We start from the raw sequence: 23,666 nt of genomic DNA, 5'->3' as shown, positions 1-23,666 counted from the left end.
TGCTGCCTCTTGATCCTTACCTGCATAAGGCTAAAGATTGAGCTGCAGTGCTGCTGTGCACAGTGGGGCAGAGGAGATGATGGCCAGTCTGGCTGTAAGCTGTTCTCTCACTGGTGGGCCTGGTAACAGATAGCTTGAAGGATTGTTCTAATATTTAGCAAATGGTGGCACTTCGTCTTCCTTTTTACACCAGCAACATCTGATATAGCTGGTGCCTGTGAGAAAAAGAGCATAAGTGGGGATATTTTTTTGACTTCATAGTATGTTGTAAGGGAGCGCCTGTTCCTAAATATTTGATTAAGTTTAGTGTAGTGTAAATGACAAAAGATGACAGTTCTTGTCCTTGGAAAATCATGGCCTACATTCAGTTCTCTTGGCAAGTGTATTTGGGAACAGTTTCTCAGATAAAAAATGTGAAACTCTATAGAGATGTGTGCAAATGGGCACTATAACTCTCTGATTAAACAAATGCAAAGTGTTATTTCACATAATAAATTATGGGTTTATGCATGAAAGCTAAGATCTGGATGATTAGATTAAGATTTTGTAAAGGAATCATGCAAATTAGTTTTTTTTTAAAATGATTTCCTGATTGAAGTTATCAAAACAGAGTTCACAGAAACTTTTATTCATTCATCTATAATCTGAATCGGAAGTGTATATATAATTTGATCAACAAACAAAAACTTCTCTGTAGTATACCTAGAGCAATATTGTGCAAAAAATTTTGTTGTGCCTTTTTTATTAATTTTATCTCTTCTATTTTTTATTTAGATTTTTTGGAGGCTTGATTTTAGATATAAAAAGGAAAGCTCCCTTCTTCTGGAGTGACTTCAGGGATGCTCTCAGTCTGCAGTGTCTGGCATCATTTTTGTTTCTCTACTGTGCTTGCATGTCTCCTGTCATCACATTTGGTGGTCTGCTGGGAGAAGCAACTGAAGGTCGTATAGTATGTGTTAAATCTGAACTTTTAAAACAAACTTATATTCCTAGGTTTGTGGTTTGTATTTTCTTACCGTTGCATGAATCACCATTAAATATTGATATTTCAGTGTTTAGAAGGCTACAGACTAAGACATTACAAAAATAACCTGTTTGAAAATTTATGGACACCTCTCTCTGCTTTGTATTCAGAGTGCAATAGAATCTCTGTTTGGAGCATCCATGACTGGAATTGCCTACTCTCTCTTTGGTGGACAGCCTCTCACTATACTTGGCAGCACAGGACCGGTTTTAGTGTTTGAGAAGATCTTATTCAAATTTTGCAAGTAAGTGAAGACCATGATATGCATCATCTGTCAGGTGTTGTTAAGTAGAAGTAGAGACACTTATCCTAAAATTCAGGTATCTTCCAGATATGTCCAGCAGCTTGTTTTGGAGTTCCCTGCTTAGGCTGTCAGAGTCTGAAAATTATTTAGTCACTGAAACAAGTGAATTGGTGGGAATGCAGGAAGGTGTTGTATCTTATCCAGGAAGTAAATGCATTGATGCTATCTTTCAATACACCTTGCCCTTCTTCCCCCTGAACAAAGAAGGGGTGAAGCGTTATTCCTGAACAGCATATCCCACATTTATGTTTATGTGTTAAACATGACATGCTTCTGCTGGATCGTGGATAAAAATTATGTCTGTATCTTCACAACAGTCCTGTTTCCCTGGGATCCTTTCTGCTTTTCTGCATCATTGCTGTGACTGGGGCTTGAGCTTCAGAAAACATAGAGTAGGAGACCCTGCTTAGCACCCCAAAAACTTTATTCATTTCAGTCACTTAACAAGTGTGGAGCTCTCTTAAAGGCAGTAAGCATACAGGATTTTGATGAAAGCTCTAGTGCTTGCAGCTTCAGAAGAAATAGGCAGGTGTTGTCTGTTCATAAGTCAGGATATGGGATAAAAAGTGGGTGGGCCTGATACTATCCATGTGCATGACTACTCTCAAAGCTGCTCACTCATTTTAGTAGAGGTAGAATTCTTCGTGGCTCATTAATTGAAAGGAGACCTCAAGTCAAGAGATAACTTGAGAGTATCTTCAGTCCACAGTAAATGAATAGTTTAAATTGCTTTCAGATTGAGACTGTCCCCAGAATTTCACATCCCCAGTCAAAGGAAATTTTGGAGCTGCCTGTTCACCAGTTACTGAGCTGGACAAACCATAAACTGCGGTGTGTTTTTTTTCTTTAGAGAGTATGACTTGTCATACCTTTCTCTGAGAGCCAGCATTGGACTGTGGACTGCAATCCTGTGCATCATCCTCGTTGCAACTGATGCCAGCTCCTTAGTCTGTTACATTACCCGGTTTACTGAAGAAGCTTTTGCTTCTCTTATCTGCATCATTTTCATTTATGAGGCCTTAGAGAAGCTATTTCATCTCAGTGAGACATATCCAATCAACATGCATAATGACTTGGATCTGCTGACAAAGTACTCGTAAGTAAGATTCATTCTCTTATGCTAGGATTTTTTTTTCATAGGTTATGATTTTTCTGTGAGGAAATTGAACCAGTACACTGCAGGAAAAGTTTTCAGTAGTTGCAAACTTTACAGGCTAGGCTAATGAGTTAGGCATGATGATGGGATGTGGAAGTAGCATCTACTGGAGGTATGTGTACAAGCAATACACATTTACTTCAGATGAGTAGAAAATACCTTGGAGTTTGAAAAAACTTAAACACATGAAACTTGGAAGTCCTAGAATAAAAGATAGGACTTGGAGGGACCTCAGGTTTGGGTGTTTATTCACATTTTTATTTAACAAGGTGTAACTCAATGATCTTTTGCTATAACCATGTATGGATGTTTTAGAATATTTTCTTTTAACGTCCCTGGCAGTTAATGTCGAAACTCCTAGAACTGAATTGGATTTGGAATTGTTAGGTGCTTCTCAGTGATGACTGATTTTGTCATAAGCAATTTGCTCCTAATAGCAAGATTTTTAATGTGACTCCATTTAAGTAGCTTTACTTTATTGTGGAATTTTTACAGGTGTATTTGGATAACTAATATTCTACTTGAAGAATAAAAAAGTGAATGGTTTTAATAAAAAAATTACATTTACAACTAAAAGCTCATAGACTTGTTTCTGTGATACAAGAACAAAAATGTTCTAGTAAAGGGCAAGGTCTTAGTTGAGCCTGAGGCTGACTAAGACTGGTCACCTCAGCAACTAAAACGTCATTAAAAACCTCTTTGAGAGGAAATTACCCTCCAGAAATGTATTTATTATTTCACTGAACCCACTTGAACCCTCTACATAAGCAGAGTGTGACCCGAAAGGAACAATGCCTGAACAGTGTCAGATCTTCTATTCACTGGAAAAACAGGAGTATCTCAACCAAATGTCTCATTTGCATTTTAAGCTGGGAAAAACAAAATCCAGCAACAGAGAAAATATTTGAGTTTTGTGTATGTTATCACTAGAATATATATCACATTATATACCTTAAAACACAGAACAAGTTAAATTATAGAAACTATAGTTCTCCTGTGACATGCTCTCTCATTGTGGTGAAAAGTATTATTTCTCTCTAATCATTTCAGCAGTAGATAAAGGAATATTAATTTGAAGAGAAAGCAATAAACAGATGTTACAATGCTACACAAAGACAGAAAATTATTCAGAAATAATTTAGCAGGCAGAGCTGAGACGTTAAATTATGGAAAGAAAACCTTTACCAAAGAAGAAATACAGATTCCCAGGTAGTTAGCTTTATTTGTGGTTATTGAATCCAATGATTCTGCTTGAGATTTCACAGGAGTAACAATCTTGCTCTTGTGAAGATACAGTGATAGGTATCTCTATATTTTATGATGATGTTTTACCATCATTGTCCTTACATTATATTACATTTCACTTCTGGCATTTATGTTGTGTATTCTACTTGCAGCAATATCCTGTTCATTATTGATACCATGTCCATGGCAACTGACCCCACTAATACCAAGGTGACCAGCTGTAGACAAAGTTATGGGCAGCATAGTTATCACAAGATGTGGCTTATATGTCTTTTAAATATTAAAACTGATTGTTTGAAACACAAATATGCTCATCTGATGATTTAAAGATCTGTTCAATGAACACAGCAAAACAATAATTCCAGCATCTTCTGTTTGGTCTCCTCCTTCATCTGAGCATTTCTTAGTTTTTCAGAACCAGCCCAAACAGGTTAGGAGAGCAGAACCATGTGCTCTGTTGAAGCAACTCTGTATCAGCTGCCCAAATGACCCATCCTTTCACAGCAGGCTTGGTGCAACCTGAACTCCATGGGTTAGCTGTACAGACATGCACATATTACTCTGTCCAGAGTGGCCATGAACATGAAGGTATCACAGTTATCATCCCCATGGGACTATTGCAAGACAAGACATTTCAAATAACTCTCAGTCCCTGCTCAAGTGAATATACGTCTCCATTCCAGAAAGATAAGAAACTAGAAGATGAGTAAGCATAAAGGCTTACTTGAAATAAATGTGTCTTCTGTGCACTTGAAGCTGGGGAATATCACTTGTACAAGGAATTAGAAGCTTTTTCTGCAGCATCTGACTCCAGTCCTACTTGTAGTTTAAATAGGTAAGAAACTTGGGCTGAAACTGATCCTGTCCTTAAAGGACCAGCATACTCTGCTACTGAAGCTAATTAGTATCTGCTGTTTTGCTAATTAAAACAGCTGTTTGCATTTTCCTCTTTGGGGATTTTAAAGACAAGTTTTTAATTGTTAGTAAAGCCTTGGCAGTTCTTTAATTAGCAATGGGTGAACTTCAAAAGGTTGAGCAACTCATTTCTCTTTGAAAGCTCAATGAAAGCTTATGTAAAACTTTATCTTGGATCTGCAATTCCACGCTAGAAAACTCAGGTTATACTGTAAAATTTCTGTTTTCAGTATTCTGCCTGTTGCCCACTCAAAGAGTTGATGATAAATAGGTCAGGGCACTACATAATTGGAAGCTTTCAGTGTATTCTGTGGCCCATCCTCCTCTCTTCTCCCATGGGATTTCCCAAAATGCTTTCAGGTCCTCAGGTTGTTCATCTACATCCCAGTGTCATTGTCTTTGCCCTGGTGAAAACATGAGTTTGACCCAAGAAAAGTAATTGACATGCTGTTAATACTGTCCTTTGGAGTATTAGAAAGACAAAACAGTAATTTAACATGGCCTGTATTTCAACCAGATTGGAAACGTATTTAAGTGAGAAAGAAAATCCATTCTGTATTTTGGGTGGGTTTGAATTCTGTCATAAACAGGCTCTGTTGCAGGATCTCAATATAAAAGATTGTACTGCGTGCATCTAAATTTATATTTAAGAGCATAGGATTCATTACTAGTATTTACCATAACAAACCTTTGATGACTACAGAAAGAAGATTCACAACTGTTGGGTTTTGTTGTGTGTGGTGGGTTTTTTTTTGTTTTATTTTGAATTAAGCAGACCCAAGTATTTGAAAATAAACCGAAAGTCTTCCTACAAGATTTCTTAAAAATGTGTATTTACCATTTTAGGTAGAAGATGCAACTTAAAGTTTATTACAGAATGCTATCTCAAAAAACCACAGTTATCTTTTATTGCATGATCTAATTAATGTTGAACTAGTCCTAACACACTTTTTACTCTCTTTCTTTATTGTACCTGTTTGTTACTATGTGTCAAAATATTGGCCATGATTGTCAGGTGTTGTACTTGCAGGTAAACCCATTCAGAGTGCATGCATAACTTTTTCTTAAATCGTTACCATATGAATGGTAAATAATAAGGCCTTTAAAAGCTAGATCAAAGGAAGGACAAAGACAACCTGCTTTTCAGTGTGCTACTGTACAATATTTCTTTTTAAACAGCATTGTGCTGAAGGAATTTAATAGTAGCTTCATTGATTATCAAATAAAATGCACATACTTTAAAATCTGATCTTGGCATTTTCTTTCTCTCTCTTTTTTTTTTATGCTGTGACCTTTTTGTATTTGTCATGCCATTAGCATTTGTAGGTTGGCATAGCAACTCTCTTATTTCTGCACTCTCTTCCTCCTGCTTTTTCCTACTCCTCTAGAAAATGTATTTCCAGTTAGAGGTTTCTGTCTGAAACAGTGATGCACATCAGTTTTAACGTGTATATTAAACCTTAGGATATAATTTTTTCTAGGATAGGAGAACCCTACCACTAGGGTGGATTACAGATTGTCAAAAGGAAAACACAGTAAGCATTGTGGATGAAAGGAATGTGATTTAGAAAGCAATCCAGTATTCTTTAAAATACAAGCATTTTAAGATAGTTATCTTAGAATACAGAATATCAGTTATTTCTCAGTGTGATATTGCTTTGATTTTGGGACTTCGTATACCTTTCGTGTTTTTCAGAGTGATGAATTCATGTTGTTTTTAATAATTCTTTACCAGAAGTTACTCAATTATTAACAGATTACATTGAATAATTTTAAAGTGATTTCTTGGCATAGTAATATGCATATTGCAATCTGTCTTGGTATTGACATGCACTTAAGCATTAGGAGTAGAAAATCCCACTCTGATGTAATTAAGGAGCCAAGATCTTGTCAATCTTGGTATCTTTTGCAGACTATAGAAAGCATTGCTTCTAGAAGGCATTGTGAAGATAAGTTTTGTGCATACCACTGTTGCACAAGCAAGTTTTAAATATTTTGTTATCTATATAAATTAATCTAAATACATTACTGGATACAAATTATGTTCTTTTATACCTTGCATTCCTTAAGCTGCAGGTGGAATTAGAAGAGGCAGTGATTATAAGCACAGAATTTCTCATTAAGATTCCAGGCATGTAATTGCATTCCAGTTCCTGTAATGATTTCTTTGAACTCTGATATAAATATAAATACTCTTTTCCTTTTCTTGATAGGTTTCTTCCTATGGTTAAGTAACTGTACTATGTCCTGTGTGCCTTCCCTAAGAATGCCCCTCTTCTCAGATCTGTGCAACTGCTGTCATTGAATGTAACTGCTGTTTCCCTTTTGCTTGTTGACAAACCCATGAATGCAGAAATTATTTTTCTTTCTAGGACTTCCCTATGTCTGCCCAACCCATTTGACCCATTTTTTTCTTTCTCCTTTTTTTGAGCTCAGGAGGTGCCTTCTTTGCTTCATTCTTTTATACTATTCTTTCCTCCCAATCTGGAAGCAATTGGATCCTGTTAAGCAGTTCTCCACAGCATTTAGTTTGTAGCTGGTGGCTGGTCTACCCCGTGCCTTCAAAATCTAGAAAGGCTTACATAAAATCTTAGGTGGTTTTGTTACAGTCCATTTATCTGTATCAATACAATTCACCTGAACAATTGAAAATTTGGGTGACCATACTGCATTATAGTACATTGCAGTCAATTATTTCTAAACTAGCATTTTGTGGAATCTCTTCTCCTCAGGTGCATGGATTTTTTTAGGTTTGGAAGCGTGGTGAAATGACATCCTAGAACTATTGTTCAGTGAAAGCTTTCAGTTGAATTGTCAATGTCCCATGTACCTACATTACTTTTCTGCACAACGACTTCTAAGAATGAAAGCTACATGCCATAGTACTGCTGAGAATGCATGGACTGCATCCAGCACCAGACAGCTAAAAAAGACCAACCTTTATGAGTGACAGTCAAGGTTAACAAAACTACAATGTGATTATAAATCTGTTTTCTAGACTTTTCCCATGACAGAACAATGTGAAATTGTGCTGCTGAGTGCATTGTACTTCCATAGTCTTTGCTATTTTCCTACTCAACTTCACCAAGTAAACTCTATAGATTTCCAACTTATGCCTATTGATGTTCATTACTGTAGGAGATGGGCTACTTTACTTAATGACTCAATGATCTAATTCAAGATGGCAGATCTCATGAATAAATAAAGAAAAAATCATGTCTTGCCACGACAGCTGTGCTTTGAAAGGTTTTTGTGATACTGAGAGTAGGACTTAACTGACAAGTTCTTTTCCCATCAGTATTAATTATTTTGTTTCCAGTCTCTTCTCCACTGAGACTTTGATTTCACCATTAAGAATGTTGACACAGGGAGGAATTTTATAAATATAATGTCAGGGACATACAGGCGTTGTAGGTAGGAGACAGCAGAGAAGAAGTCTATAAATGGTATTGTTTGGTATTGTTATTCCCTTCCCATAGCTGTTGTTAGGTAAACAGAAGAACTCTGTGAGTGACTGTAAGTCAGTGGTGTATTTGGAGGCAACCTAAACATGGTACCTTCAGCCTTGCAAATAAAACATAAAGAATAATTATGCATATTATCTAACGTCACTCTAAACAAACAAACAAAAAAAAATTAGTGGTATTGCCTTCCATTTCATAATCTTCTTATTCTGTGTGATCAGTGCACAGCACACCTGTAGAGCATACTCTGTCTCTTAGGGGAAAATCTTATTCATATTTCCAAATATGTGCTGTGATGTTCCGTGGGGTATATTGTTTAAACAAGCACATTTTGTAACTTGTCATATTTGCCTGTTGTTTTTTAAATAATATAAATATTCATATTGAGCAAATCTCATTCTGTGTCTTAAATGATCTAGAAAGAGATTTTTGTCTGTCAAGGAAGGGGAAGTGGTATGCTGGCTAACATGGCTGGCTATGGAGAAGCTGCAGTTGTATCTTCCATAGATCAGATACTTAGCTGGTATAAATAGGTGGCAGCTTGCAATATGTATGTGCTGCAAAAATATGAACTCTTAATAAGAAGCATATGGTAAGAGAGTACCTTATGAATTCTTGAGCCCTTTGGAAGATGTAAAACAATAAAGACTCCTTGCTCTGGTTATTTTTCTATCTACCAGTTCTGGCCATTATTTTTCTGATACTTTTTTTATCCTTTTGTCAGTTCTTATGACAGTTCTGCAATTTCCTGAAGACTGCTCTGAAATTATTTATCTATCTCAGATTTATAAATTACTTTGTAATAGGCTGTATTAGATGTTTAAGTATCCTAGAATAAAGCAAGCTTCACTAATTTCTGCCAAAAATACATAAATCTTAGATATAGAAGGCAGTAACCTTTGACTGAGTGTGTAGTGCCATTTTAGATCTCTTAGCCCCCAGTTGCTGTGAAAACAAAGTCATAAGTCCCTGTAGACCCTATTGCATATGCACCAGCTCATCATGGATGTCAAAGATAGCTTGGGATATGTACGCACCCGTGTCTAGGAATCTGAATTGCTCCCAGGACATCAGAAAGTTTTGTAAGTGTAAAGATGCAAGAATTGTTTTTTCATCAGTGTGGTGAACGGGTTTATTGTGAGAGTGGCAGCAGAGCTACTCTTTTTGTTTTCACTATAGTGACACTTAGGCTTTTGCCACCACAACCAATGTCAGGTTCTTCCCTGCTTGTATTCTAGCTATAAAAAATAACCATAACCAAACAGAATAGTTTCCTTCTAGCCACTCTTAAAAAGAATCAAATTAAACCTCCTGTACCTCAGCCTAATGATGATAATTGCTGACTCTTTTTCACTGAAAGACGAGAGTAAGTTGGTACTGAGTTGGGTACCGTATCTGATGCTCACTATATTGCTTAGAAAATACAGCTGTATGTAGTCTCTTACTTATTAGTAATAGCATAAGTTCCACATAGACCTCTTGTAGTGAGCAAGTACTCAGGAGCACATGAACCTGAGATAATAAATTTTTACTTATTCCAGCTTTCTACATAGTATTTTATCAAGAAAATAGAAGATGGAGTTGGTGGTTAATAATTCAGTGAATTTTACTTTTTCTCCCGAGAGCTGAGCTCTCAGTAAAAAATGACAATAAAAGAGACTAAAAGTTTGAAAAGATTAAAGTAGAAAGCCTTATTTCACTGATGTGAGATTCTCCTTGCAGGTCAGTTGTGCTGGGAAATAGTCGCTATTGAAGCAATTACATCTGTAATGAAATGTCACATTTTGATAGACAATCTTTTATCTTCTGACAGTGAATGGTACCTCCAGTTGTGTTTTCTGAACTGGTCAGAAAGTCTCACTGTCTCACATTATTATAATGTTAAGCTAGAAGACATTGATATCATGATACAATTTTGCATCAAAATGTCAGTGTTGCCAAAAGATATATGATACTGAAAAAAACATAATGTTATATAATGATCTTCTCAGTAGAAAGCAAGTTTTGATCTTTATAGTTATGGCCCGATTCTGCACCCATTGTTCAGTGACAAAAGCTGGGTTCAGGGTTGCTTTTGGTCTGCATGTGTGGGGTTTGTACAAGTTACTTACCTGCTGATGAAAAATCTGCCACTGGTAAATGCCTGTGAAACTTGGTAAAGGCCCGATTGGAATAATGTGAAGGAGAAAATTGTTATTAATGTACAAATAAGCAGAGTGATGATCTCATCTGAAGGTGAATTACTTGAGCTATATTAAACTAGAGCTTCAATTGTCACGTTTCTGACTAAGAAAATAGGAATTTTGGCTTAACTTTTAAATGTAATTTTTGCAGTTTGCAGGAAGTGTAGCTGTACCATGTAGTGTTGGTGACACGCACAGTCTTCCCTTCTAGTGAGAAAGTGACTGTGACTGAGCAGCCCACGTCACCTTGGCCTACTCTAATCAAACCCTGATGGGCCATCACCCAGCATCTGGCCCGTCTGTGATCAGCGATGGACATCAGGGGCAGGGAGCTCCTGTGCTCACAGGAAACAGTAGTAACCTGAAATAGCCACCTCTTTATTCTTGCATGAACATCCAGTTCTCTCTTGTGATAACAGACATACCGTTTGTTGACTTCCCTACGCTACTGTAGCTCACTAGTAGTGATGTGCTTCATGCAACCCATTTTGTACTAATTTAAGCTCCGCTTTGAACACGCATTCGTTCTGCACTTGGGGCCTGATCCAAAACGTATTACATATGTTTGAAAGATCCAATCAACCTCAGTGACTTTTGGCTCAGGCCCTCTATTTCTCTGAATGCTGTTGCTTTGTTGTTTTTTTTTTTTAAATTTTTGTTTATGGGTTGTAGGGGTTTTTTCTTTCTTTTTATAAATAGCTGCATTTAAAATAAAAGCAAGGAGTTGCACGAAGACTAGCTGCATCTCTCTGTAAATATTAAATGCAGCTGTTGTCACATGCATAGTACTGCAATTGCAATACTGTGGCACCATTCAGTACTCATAATGTAGATGGCAGGGTTCTTGTATAGAAAATACTACAAGTGTAGATGAGAACTGTCATTTTGTAGAAAGATAACACAGAGAAAAATAGGTGGTGTAGCTAAGTGAATAAACTGATAATCCTATGGAACTTAGAATGCCTAGTTATTCTGTTCCCAGCTACTTCTGAAAACTATCAGAGATTACAGAATTTATTTACAGCCATCATAAGCATTTTAAAATACTAGCAGGATAGATAGTACTACAGGTTATTAAAGTTGGATTAATTTAAAGACAACTGCAAAGCACACCTGACATCTTGGAACCTACAGACTATCTTGCATATTTTGAAGGCTTTGTCAAAGAAAATGCCTCCCACAGTTGCTTCAGATGTTTTAAAGACTTAATTTTTATTTTAAATTGCCTTTTTGGGGTATTGTCCTCCCACACTGCCTCATCACATTTCGTGTGTTAAAATACACGATTTAAAATGAAAAGTATGTTTTTAAGGCAGCTGTGGGGAAAGTGAAAGCATGGATACAAGAAAATGGACACAAAAGTTTATGGGGCCTTTGGTGCCGGAGGTCTGCAGCGCCTTGACAGTTCACTGGCTATTTTTGCATGCCAAGGCATTCTGGTAAAGAGAAAGGAGGAGGATGCAGACTGTTTGCATTTGAGAAATGCATCAGCCTGGATCTGTGTAGCATCTAATCCCCATGTAGGGGGAAGTGTTAGGTGTAAGGAGTGGAACAAGACTAGCACATTCTCAGTGTTATGAACTTGCTACTTGGAAGCAGCAAGAGAATAGGAGAAAAATAGGTGGCAAAATGTGCTGTGGACAGTGGTTTAAATATGTCACATTACTTACTATATATGCATATGCACCTCACGGCAAATTATAGTCTTGTAATAGCACTAGCTACTGAACTACAAACTGCTATAAAGCATGCATTTACTCAATTCATTTGAACTAAAATTATCTTGCGAAGTAGAGCACTATTTATGTCACAACACTGACAGCTTTTTTTTCTATCTGATACATCTTTTATTATTAAGGACAAAAATATTATTTTGTCTTTCCAGATGTGATTGTGTGGAACCAGAACATCCCAGCAATAAAACCTTACAGTACTGGCAGGACTACAATATATCGGCATCTGATGTGCCATGGGGGAACCTAACTGTGTCAGTAAGTGAAATTATCGGAACTGAGCAAATAAAAAAAGGCATAAGCATAAATAATTTTGTCTCTCCTACAGCAGCAAATATATTGAAAAAAGCACATGTTTTTTCTGATCAGTTTGGCTCAAATAAAGGGTAAAATATGCTTAAGTGAACAAAGATTAACATAGACTTTATAGCATTATCTCCTTTCGTAAGCATTTTGTGGTCTGTGATAGTACACATTAAAGCAAGTATATGCAATTTGTGCCCTGCTTTGGAAATTTGTTGACACACATGGGTTTAGCTGAGATTAAGTCTAAACATGTCAAGTTACAATCAGTTTGTACTAAATTCTGCTAGAGGGCAAAACCAAGGTTCCCTTGTGTAGGAAGACCCAGAAACATTTCCCCTAAAACATTCTTACAGCTGTTCAGGCTATAAAAGATAGGAAGGGGAGAAAATTTGTAACATCTTCTGTTCAGTGACCAAATTTCCCTCCTTTGTTTATGTATTTATTTACTTATTTATTTATTTTCTGGGGGAATGGGGTGTGTGTGCAGAACAAACTGCAGACAGTTTGGGTACTTTTGTGGATATGTAACTTCTTATAAACAGTACACTTTCCTAGGTTTAAAGATTTATTACTTCAGGTTTGTCTTCTTTAAAGCAACATTTACAACCTGATTAAAATGTCATTGACATCAGGCTGCTACTTTATTTCACAAATGAATCATTTAATTACAGTCAAACTGAGAGCAAAAGGCACCAAAATAAAGGGCTTCCTCAAAATTATAGCTGAATTAATCCCAGTGTAGGTATAACCAAATCCTTGAAATCCAATCCAGTGAACCACCTCTAGCAGACTCAGAGGCAGGAATGCAGAACGGGTGTTCTTCTATCACGAGTTAAGCACGATTTGCCTTCCGTGGTTGCTCCGTCTTCACAGCAAGGACTTCTCCTCAACTCTGTTGGTGTGGCAACAGCAGAAAGAAAGTTGAGAACTGCTGGCCTGAGGGATTCCAGCAATCCAGAATGAATATTCTCAAAATTGCAGCACACTCTAAGAGCATCTGTGCAGGGGCAGACTCCTCCTCTCACTTTCTCAGATCTCTGACAGTGTTTTTCAGAGTACATTTGCAGCTGAGGAGATTTAAAATAACAGATTTTGTTTTAACTATAAATGTAAAAGACTGCCTGCATTATATAAAACCCTTTAAAACTTCTGTAAAAGCTTATTACTGAAATTTGAGTTTACATGGGTAGCAGGATAACCACCGACTTTTCCCATGAGTCCCTATAGCTATCAAAAAAATAACGGATATTTTAAAAATTTGATGTATTTATTTATTGGAGAAAAACTTTTCTATTTGATGACCAAGAATTTTTAGAATTTCTTCTGGGTTTCCTGAGACTTTTTCCCCCCCATCTAAAACTTTTATTTCATCAGTCTTAAGTGCATCATATTTACCACAGGTTTACTGCTATACAACTCCTTTGTCTCAGAGTCATTGAAGAGCAACTGTGGTTGTTTTTTTTTTTTTCTCCAAGCCAGCCTTGGTTGAAAGCCAAAGTTTCTCATAACATGTCAATCCACAGTATTGTGATGTGAGTCTGATGAGCCAATGACCCAGTTCATTTGATACAAAAAGATCCTGATCTGGCAGGATATTGTTGTCTGGAATCTCTGATTCTAGGTGCTGCCTTTCTTTTTTCTTAATGTGTTCAGAGGGATTTGTCAAGCAGAAGGACAGGATTGTGAGTCCAGAGCTTGTAGCTCACATTCTTAGAGCTAATTATTATTTCTCTGCTTGTTACAAGTGTGATTTCAGATAACTAAGGATGGTATTGGAGAATTACTAGATATTTTTTCTACTGTTCTTGTATCTTACAGTAGATAGAATTAATGTTGAGAGCATTTGGGTTTTATGGCATTTTATCAGATCGTTTTTGTAAAGAAAAATATAATTTATGGAATGTGCTGCCCCCATGTGGTATTAAATGTATTTGTCGCCTTTTAAGCTAATTCTAAACAGTAGCTTTTTCTTGAATTGTGGGGCCTATAAAGTGAAAACGAAAAATTCAGTTATTGAAAATGCACCACAAACAGCCTTTCTCTTGGTAGATTTAGAACATCAATTTCCTCTCTTGAAAGGAAATAGAAATTGCACATCTGTGGTTTTAAATAGAAAATAAATAAGGTACTTGTTCAGTTTTAAATACTTTTGAAATTTGTTAAATAAAAATTAACATTAATGACTTAAGGTATGTCTTAGTGACTCTATAATAATTTTGAGATTTTTTTTGAGGGTTTGAGAGTTTTCCATGCAGACTAAATACAAACATTAAGAGTTCTAATTTTTAAATGAATAAATATCTAAAAATTATTTTATGATTTCTAGTAATACCATCTACTGGTAATTTAGGAAAGTAGTTTTAAAGAAAATAACAGTGTATTTCAGAATAATACTACTTTGCTCTCCCTGATAGGAATGTAAAAAGTTTCATGGAGAGTTTGTTGGACGAGCCTGTGGTCATCATGGCCCTTATGTTCCAGATGTCCTCTTCTGGTCTGTCATCTTATTCTTTTCTACTGTAACACTGTCATCCACGCTGAAGCAGTTCAAAACCAGCCGATACTTCCCAACAAAGGTGTGTGCCATTTTTTAATTCAAAAGTTGTCATTAGTCATGTGGAATCATGAATTCCATCTGCATTGCACGTTCAATTACCTGCTGGTGAAGTGGACACAGCATCTTTTCTCTGTTAGAAAATTTTATCAGAATAGGCATGGTTTTAGCTATAAGCACAAAATAGCTTAAAACAATGAAAAAAAAATCCTAAAACACATATGAATGATTTAATAAAAGTTGTCATTTCTCTAAATAATTGTAGGTACGATCTGTTGTCAGCGATTTTGCTGTCTTTCTCACTATTTTGTCCATGGTTTTAATTGACTATGCCATTGGGATTCCATCACCAAAACTTCAGGTTCCAAATGCTTTCAAGGTAATTTGTTTACAAATTGTTCTGTTTTCTTATTTTGACAGAGTAATGTGCTTTAGTGGGTTTATTAAATTTTTTTATTCTCAGGGAGTAGTGATACTGTTCTGAGTTTTCCATGTTCACCATGTACTATGTAGCTTGATTAGTGTTCAGTGCAAATGGGCCTCTTCCATCAAGCTTCTTCATACTTCCTAATGTCTTCGGTGAGGGGATCAATCTTTCTCAAATCCTAGACTACTGTAATATTCTGTGTCTCCTTACAAATTCTGTGCTCATTATATCAAATACAACCAAGTCTGTAATATTGCACGTGATTTTATCACATGCAACTTCTCTTTTTTGTATCATAGGAAGTTTAGCATTTCCCTGTATTCTTACATAGGTTAATTTTAATGGAAACCATGTCATAATAATGTTATTATATGTGTTATTGTGATATTGAAATGTGAACAATCCTTAGAGTTCTGAGTGGTCATGCATGACTCTGTTTTTATAGCCCACCAGAGATGATCGCGGCTGGTTTATTACTCCTTTGGGGCCTAATCCTTGGTGGACAGTGATAGCTGCTATAATTCCAGCCCTGCTTTGTACTATCCTTATCTTTATGGACCAGCAGATCACAGCTGTCATTATCAATAGAAAAGAACACAAACTAAAGGTATTTAGTCAAATAGTTACATTTTCAGTGTAATTTTCTTCTTCAGGTTATGCCATGTACCTTCATCTTCTTGAGATGTCAATTTATGTATTTATTACATAGCACCCCTTTAAATTATTATGCTTTTTCTCTCTTGATCTGGTTAGTACCTTTACCCTCTGTCAGTGATTCATTGACTTACAGGAGTCTTAATGCATGTGATCTGGAACAGACATTCTGAATCAAGAAAGTGCTGTCCTCTGTGCTTTATTGGACGTATAATACCCATTCATCTAGAGAAAAAAATCTGGTAGTTAATGATTTCATTAACTACCATAATATTAATTGCCTCTACAGATACTGGCAATGCTGTTCTACTGGACTGGATTTTGAAAATGTGTTTAGGAATTATATTATAAAACAAGTTTTGTGGGTTTTTTCTTTTCTTCATCGTTCTCTGGTTCTACCCATCCGTTGTTTTTATTTTTTTTTATTTTTTATTATTATTCCCTTCCTATCTTAAAGGAGGGAGAAGACTAAGGCTGAGCTTTAGAGGCACAATGGGTTCTTAAAACAACATAGGACAACTTCCTAACACTTTAGTTGCCTACAGATGGAGAGAGAAAAAGGGACATCACCCCTCTGAAAAACTGTTGGGCAAAATCTAGCAGCAGGTTTCTGTACATGTATATGCAGAGAGCTTAGGCTTTTTTTGACATACTTTTAATAAGCAGCAATCCAATCCCAAGTTGCTTTAGCAAATGCATTTGCAACCTTCACTTTGCACTGCCTCTTCTTGGATGATTGTGACATTTGATATGTTCTTTTTTTGCCCTCTTTGTCAGCCTGGCTCTTCATGTCAATCCATAGCATTGCATGTGGTTAACTTGACAGATGCAGGAGTTTGCTGCCAAGCTTTGGAATGTGTTTTTTCAGCACTGGCATCTGGGAGTCAGATGGTCCTCCTGGCTGCCCCCTTGTCTTGCTGCGTTTTAGTTTTGCTGGGGTCTGGTGTAGCATCACCTGTTGCTATGCTTCCTTTTCTTCCCATATGTCAGGTTCCTCAGATCATGTATGAATGTGAGGAAATGCTCTCGGTTTCTGTATGCATTAGCAGATACATTCCTCATAAATGTGTCAGAAGGTAAAAAAAGGTGTCTCTGTTAGGATTTAGAATTAAAGTTCTTTGAGTGCATTGTGCATATAGCTAATATCTGTGTTTGACACATCTCTGAGTTTGTCAAGATGTTTCTTGGAAATAAGACTCATAAGCACTTTTGGGGAGTGCGGGAAGGTTGCTGGAATTGATTCTTTTCATTTTCTTTACTTTATATGAATTCCCCTCTTTAAATAATGTAAGCAAATAAGATGGCATTTTCATTTCGATACGTGGCTTACATTTTCATAAACCCAGACGCTTCCCATTTTAGAAGTAAAAGTTGTCTTCAGAAAGAAATGATTTGTTTGCTTCCAACTCATTTTCCCCTCTTTTTTTGTACTTCCCATAGCAAATTTTGAATAGTGCACATTTCAGCTTTTGGCAGTCTCTGTAGCAAACCCTTCCAAGTTTAGTTTAGTTACTTTTTTTATGTCAAAAGGCATTTGCATGGATTTACAGGCAAAATTATAGTTCAACATATTCACATTGTTTGCATGAACATCACTGTTTCATCAGACCATGGCATTGGATTTGTTGCCATATTGCAAGATTTTGTGGAGATTAACTGTCTGATTTTTAAAAGGAAAATAGCTTGAGCTCCTGCTTGCAGCTGTATGGTGATCTTGGATACTTACTAAAACTGAAAAGAAATATCCATCTCAGCTGTGGTAACAGATACCTGTATAACCAAGCTTGATGCAGATCACTGGTCATTTTCAAGCTCAGTTTGTATTTGCAGCTTTTTAAGAATATCTAAGATTTGACTAATGAGTTTTATCCACAAAAGCCAAGCATCATCATTCTGTTGGTAAATTTACAAAGTTTTTGACTACTACAGAGATGATCCAAAACCAGAGGTTTTGGGCTGACTTCTCATGTGATTATTTATGACACAACTTTTAGGTATTGAATAGGGAAACCAATAAAACAGTAGCTGACAATATTTTACAAATTAGTTTAATATACATCCTAATTATAGCTTAATTTCTTCTAATTTTCAGCTAACTTACTCTTAGATAAAATGAAGCCCATTAGTGAAAACTTATTACCATCATGTGCTTAACATCTATAAAAACTTTTAAAGGGCTGGTGTGATTTTGTGGCTCTTTATAGCATAAATTGACTGCAAATGTTAACTTAAGAATTTCTGTGTCGGAAAGAAACAAAATATATATTTTCCGCCTCCCATATATTGATGCATTGAATTTATTTAATCTACTAGGTTTAATGCAGAGGAAACCTAGCAGTGCAGGTGATGTTCTTCTTACTGCTATCCACAAGTGATTTAATGAAAACAGAAGATGTATTTATTTTCCAGTTTCTTACTATTACCTCATTTTTAAGTAGGAGAGGTATTTGGTGCCCCTTGCTAAGTGGATTTATGATATGTACACTTATAATGGGAATGAGTCTGATACCATTAAGCATTTCTTGTGAACTAGTGGGAATTTTCTGTAGATAACCAGTTGGCCATGGCTAGTGACTCAGCCTGGATAGCACACAGAAAAATGTAACAAATATTTTAGTTGTCTCTAACTGTTTATTACGAATGCTTGCCAGAAGTATGTTCCTTGATTCAGATATCATTTTACATCTTCTTGCTGTCATTACTTTTTTTAACAGAAAGGATGTGGATACCATCTTGACCTACTCATGGTGGCAGTCATGCTCGGAGTGTGCTCTATTATGGGATTGCCATGGTTTGTTGCAGCAACTGTCCTCTCTATTTCCCATGTGAATAGCTTGAAACTGGAATCAGAATGCTCTGCTCCAGGGGAGCAGCCAAAATTTCTTGGAATTCGGGAGCAAAGAGTCACAGGGCTCATGATTTTTATCCTTATGGGCTCATCTGTCTTTTTGACAAGTGTCCTGAAGGTAATTTGGGGAAGTAAAGAAAAGCTAAAGAATACTGCACTACACTGAACATTTCACTTTTGTTATTGGATGATTTAATGAGTGCCCTTTCCATGTACATTACTAACTAGCATAATGTTACACAATGATAAATTGAAGTGGAATTCTAATTTTGCATAATAAAATGTTAGGGACAGCTAACATTTTTAAAATAAAAACCTTGTGATGATCTGATCTGGTGGAAGTGAATGGTAATTCTGCCATTGATAAAGTTGGACTTGATGATCTTAAAAGGTCTTCCAAGACCTTTTCCCTTTGGGCACATGACAAATTTTCATTAAAAAATCTTGCTAAGTTATACCAGGAATTACAAATATTTAGCAAATTCCAAAAACAATTTGTGATTTCTGGTTAATGTGAAAATATTTTCACAGTTGCATTGATTAATTTATTGGAAATGAACATGAAAGTTCTCTCATGCTGACTGCAAACTCAGTATCCTGGGTGTCTGTTTGTATGCATCCATATATATAAATGATACTTACTGTTTTTAAGAAATTAACTGGCCTGTGCAAAAATAGTATGAGTTTTGCCACTGGCTTCAGTAAGACCAGAATTTAGACTTCCATGTTGTCACAGTGAAGGCAACCAGCCCGTAAAACTTCTACTTTCCAGTAGTATTTTGTTAAGAGCATCGTAAGCCCATCACTTTGAAAACACACAGAACGTGTTTTGTGTATTCAGTATTTAAAACAGACACTTATCTATGGAAATACTCCCTTACAAAATCATCCCATAGAAGTAATTAGTGCAATTTTAAATTATTACAGCACAGAACATTTCTCTTAGTGGTATGAAATATTTTGTGTGTGTGTTGAACGTTTTTCAGATGATTATAGCTTTACTATTCAGATGGTCTCTTGAGCTGTCTTTTAAGTAAAGAATTTAAGTATTTCTCAAAAATTTCTTTTTTACATGTAGTTATGTCAATTTCCTCGATAGTGAATAAAGTATGTTGTAATAGCTGGCCATGAGAGGAAAATAAAACTACAGAGCCAGCTCCTGCCTTTGCTTTATGCTCTGAGAAACATTATTAATTTGTAATTGATTCGGCTCTGAATTTACAAGTTGTCTGATTAATGCAGGCATATGGCACTTTGAATTTCAACTGTTTACAATGTCTTTCTAGAAGCACTTGAAGTTGTTAATGGTATTTAATATGCTCTACCCTTTCTCTGCTTGTTTCTGCAGTTTATTCCTATGCCAGTACTTTATGGAGTATTTCTTTACATGGGTGCTTCATCTCTAAAGGGAATTCAGGTAAACGGATTTATGAAGAGTTTGTTACTGATGATGAGTTTGATAGTCTCTATAGAGACTATAAAATGTGTCTCTATTATTATTAAAGTACTTTATTATCATTTGTATATAATCTGCTGCCAACCTTAAATTCTTGAAAGTGAGTCACTTAAGAAGGAAAATTGATTCACCTGAACTAGAGTATTCCCTTTAGTTAATGTGCTCCATTTATAAATTTTTTTAGGTGCTGATTTTTCTGTTCTTCCTTGTTATCAAGGGAATTTTGCTTGAGCCTAAAAACAGTAACAGCTACCAGGATCTCTTCTCTCTCCCCTGCCTTCTTCCCTTGCTTGCCTGCTGCCTTTTCAGCCTCTATAGTGGTACACTTCATCTTGAACTTTGCTGAGGCTTTCAGTTAATGTGCCTTAAAACTAACACAGGTGAGATTTTGAAGATATATCTGTGCAAATAAATGCCCCAGGCAGGGAAGTGGAACTGTTGTAAGTCCTATGCCACTTAATTTCTGTCCTTGGGGTTGAAGGGCAGCATTCCTGCAGGGTCTTAAGTAGGAACCCCTGGCAGAAGCCAGGCACTCCAGCATTTAGGTCAGGGTTGTTAATGGTGTGTACCATTTCTTATGGATGAATGCAGTGTGTAATGGTGTGGTGTCAGATCTTTTATCCCATCTGACTCAAAACCTCAAAATTTTCTAGTGTGCCTTTGTTTTCAAAATGGAGGTATTGATGCACCTTCTAAAACAACCAAGGAAGAACAGAGAAGATGAACAGATGAAAGAATAGATGAAAACATGAATTATACTCTGCAAAGGTTGTTAAATACAAAGAGCAAAGAAAGTGCCTAATTGTTTCTGTCATTATCTTGAAAATTTTGATAATGACATAAAAACATCTTTTTTTTAGCTTTCTATGATTTATAGGTAAAGTTGGAAACATGTCTTGTTTTTTTACTAGTGTTTTCTATTCAGAAACTCTTCCTTTTATGATTTCTCCTAGCTCTTATCATTTGTGATGACATTCCAGGAAGTGTAGTTTGGCTTTTATTGAGGTTTAGATAATTTCAACTTAATATGGTCCAGTGGTTAAAAGAAAGTACAAGCATTGAGGGGTGCTTTTAAGGCATGCTAAAATCTAGCTATCTTTACTTGGAAAAGTGATAGAACCCCCCTCCTTAATTCCCTCCCCCAAGCTGGGACAAGGAACTGAGATTTGATAAGATGTTTTTTGTGGGAGGATGTGCTTTTTGCTGTTTCTGTGAAAAAGAAATATGTTCAAATCTGGCCAAATTATAAGCCTTTAAAAAAAATATATGCAATTTTCACATCTCAATAAAAATCCCTGAAACTTGAAACTCCTGAAGACTCTGAATATAGCATAGCTCATCTACGCAAGGAGAAACGGTGCATCACCATCATCACTGTGCTGTGACAGCTGACACAAAGTCTTGGGTCACTATGGAGCCAAGTAGGTCTGGAAAACAAGAACCTCTCATGTATTTTCCTAGCAGTATGGCAGTTGGCTTTCTGGCATTCCTTCTTTTTTCTTCCTAGTAAACTGGAAAAAAAATAATAAATCCAACCACAGGAGATCTCTCCAGATCAGCATTTTGTGTGCTTAAGAAAGCAGAGCATAGTTATGAATGTATTAGAAAGGCAGTGTAATAGCATGTACATCCAACAGATTCAACCATCTTACATTCAGGTTGATTCACAGTTGATTCACATCTACTTGGAAGTCTGGTTTTGCCTTACTTTAAGAGTTCTTGACATGAAATCTTAGCAGTACTTTTTTAAAGTAACTGTTTTCTTTGTGTGTAACTTATAACGCACTAGTGAGCAGGATGTTTCCTGGAGTATGACTATACAGAATGTCATTCAGCAGACTCCAGTATCTCACATCTGCAGTAGAAATACCCAGGGAGAAAAATATGTATTAAAATGGAAAGGAACTTGAGTACTATGACTAACCAAATAGCTAAACTTTACTTAAGTAATAAGATTCTCATTCTTACTCTGGTGGCTTAACTGAAGACAAGATGAGTCCTTTACCACCATTAGACCAGTAGAGATCCATGGCTCATGGATGTAGCACAGGTAGTCTTGTTCTGTGCTCTTGGACTTCTGCTGTTTTTCCCTTTAGAGTAACAAGCCAGATTCCTATGATATTCAGAATGTTTTAAGCAGTGTGTGACTGTCAGCATACATGGTCCTACAGCTCATTTTTATGTAAACTTTTAAAAATTTCTCTTTCAGCTTTTTGACAGGATAAAGTTATTCTGGATGCCTGCAAAACACCAGCCAGATTTTATTTATCTGAGGCATGTTCCTCTTAGAAAGGTTCATCTCTTCACTGTAATTCAGCTAAGTTGTCTTGTGCTTCTGTGGATTATAAAGGTTTCAAGAGCTGCCATTGTCTTTCCTATGATGGTATGAAATATTTTTTATTTTGTCTATAAATCCCTTTTCACTTGTGGATAGTTATTATTGAAGAAAAAATTAATTGTGGGTAGGAAATTGCAATAATGTTTTGATTCAATGTTTAAGAACAATTCTTACTGTATTAAGTAAGGGAAGATTCCAGACATAACCTCTAGTTGGAGTCTAGTTGGCACTCTATTTTTATCTGTGGGTAGCCCAACTATATATTCTCTTCTATTTAAAAAAAATATTGAAATTTATTTCATGATTTTATTTAAGGAGTAGTCATTTTACAGAAAGAACATTCACTCATTAAGGAAGATTGTTCATTATGCTGAGGAACTTTCCTACTATTTCTTTGTCTGCTGGAAATATCTGCTGTTTTAAGTGATCTATCTTTGATTATTTCACTGACTGAAAATAAAAACTATCCTGTCTACTCAGTGATTGTTGAATGGTTCAACCTTACTTCATCTGAACAAAGGAAGAGCAGCTGTTGGCCTATCCAAATGAGAGTATAAAACAGTAGCTGTAAATACTGGTCACTTTTGAATGTATTCCTCTACAAACTTATTTGTCAGTTTTACTTGCTTGATTTCTTAATTCTTCAAATTAATATCTTTCCAGGTCCTAGCTTTGGTATTTGTCCGGAAACTCATGGATTTCTTTTTCACTAAGCGGGAGCTCAGTTGGTTAGATGATTTGATGCCTGAGAGCAAGAAAAAGAAACTGGAAGATGCTGAGAAAGAGGTGGGTTATGGTTTCAGGTTTGTTTTTTTTTTTTTTATGTTGTACTTTATCAGTTTCTCCTTCAGACATTTAGAGAATATCCTCGAGATAAGGCATATTCCATTAACAGACAGCCTTGGTAACATTATCCTAAGTGTAATGTTGTACATTTTTACAGAAGTCCTTTTGAGTTTGCAAATCTTACAGGCTTAGGTGGGGGTGTCTATTAGATGTAGATTCTTATGCTGCTGTGCTCTCATATGACCTAGTACCTAGGCAGAGGTCTTTGTCCTT

The 23,666-nt window shown here is 36.1% G+C and overlaps 1 protein-coding gene across 15 annotated transcripts in view; it reads left to right on the top strand.

The window, feature by feature from the left end:
• Window positions 1-23,666, top strand: part of SLC4A10 (solute carrier family 4 member 10) — a 142,800-nt gene that overhangs the window by 108,416 nt on the left and 10,718 nt on the right. For 14 of the 15 annotated variants that reach the window (XR_011726575.1, XM_071747527.1, XM_071747516.1 and 11 more), the window contains 11 exons: window positions 775-949; window positions 1,135-1,268; window positions 2,179-2,424; window positions 12,177-12,282; window positions 14,745-14,906; window positions 15,150-15,263; window positions 15,757-15,918; window positions 18,680-18,931; window positions 20,162-20,230; window positions 22,479-22,652; window positions 23,271-23,393. Coding sequence is in view for 14 of the 15 variants with exons in the window: in XM_071747527.1 (XP_071603628.1) it covers window positions 775-949; window positions 1,135-1,268; window positions 2,179-2,424; window positions 12,177-12,282; window positions 14,745-14,906; window positions 15,150-15,263; window positions 15,757-15,918; window positions 18,680-18,931; window positions 20,162-20,230; window positions 22,479-22,652; window positions 23,271-23,393 (1,717 nt within the window). In the remaining variant the exon portion in view is untranslated. The remainder of the gene's footprint in view (window positions 1-774; window positions 950-1,134; window positions 1,269-2,178; window positions 2,425-12,176; window positions 12,283-14,744; window positions 14,907-15,149; window positions 15,264-15,756; window positions 15,919-18,679; window positions 18,932-20,161; window positions 20,231-22,478; window positions 22,653-23,270; window positions 23,394-23,666) is intronic. The other variant, XM_071747528.1, reaches the window with a different exon arrangement.

The sequence above is a fragment of the Heliangelus exortis genome, chromosome 6 (genome assembly GCF_036169615.1).
Source record: "Heliangelus exortis chromosome 6, bHelExo1.hap1, whole genome shotgun sequence".
NCBI classification, from domain to species: Eukaryota; Metazoa; Chordata; class Aves; order Apodiformes; family Trochilidae; genus Heliangelus; species Heliangelus exortis.
Note: the sequence above shows the minus strand (reverse complement) of the source record. Positions and strands in the feature narration are given on the sequence as shown.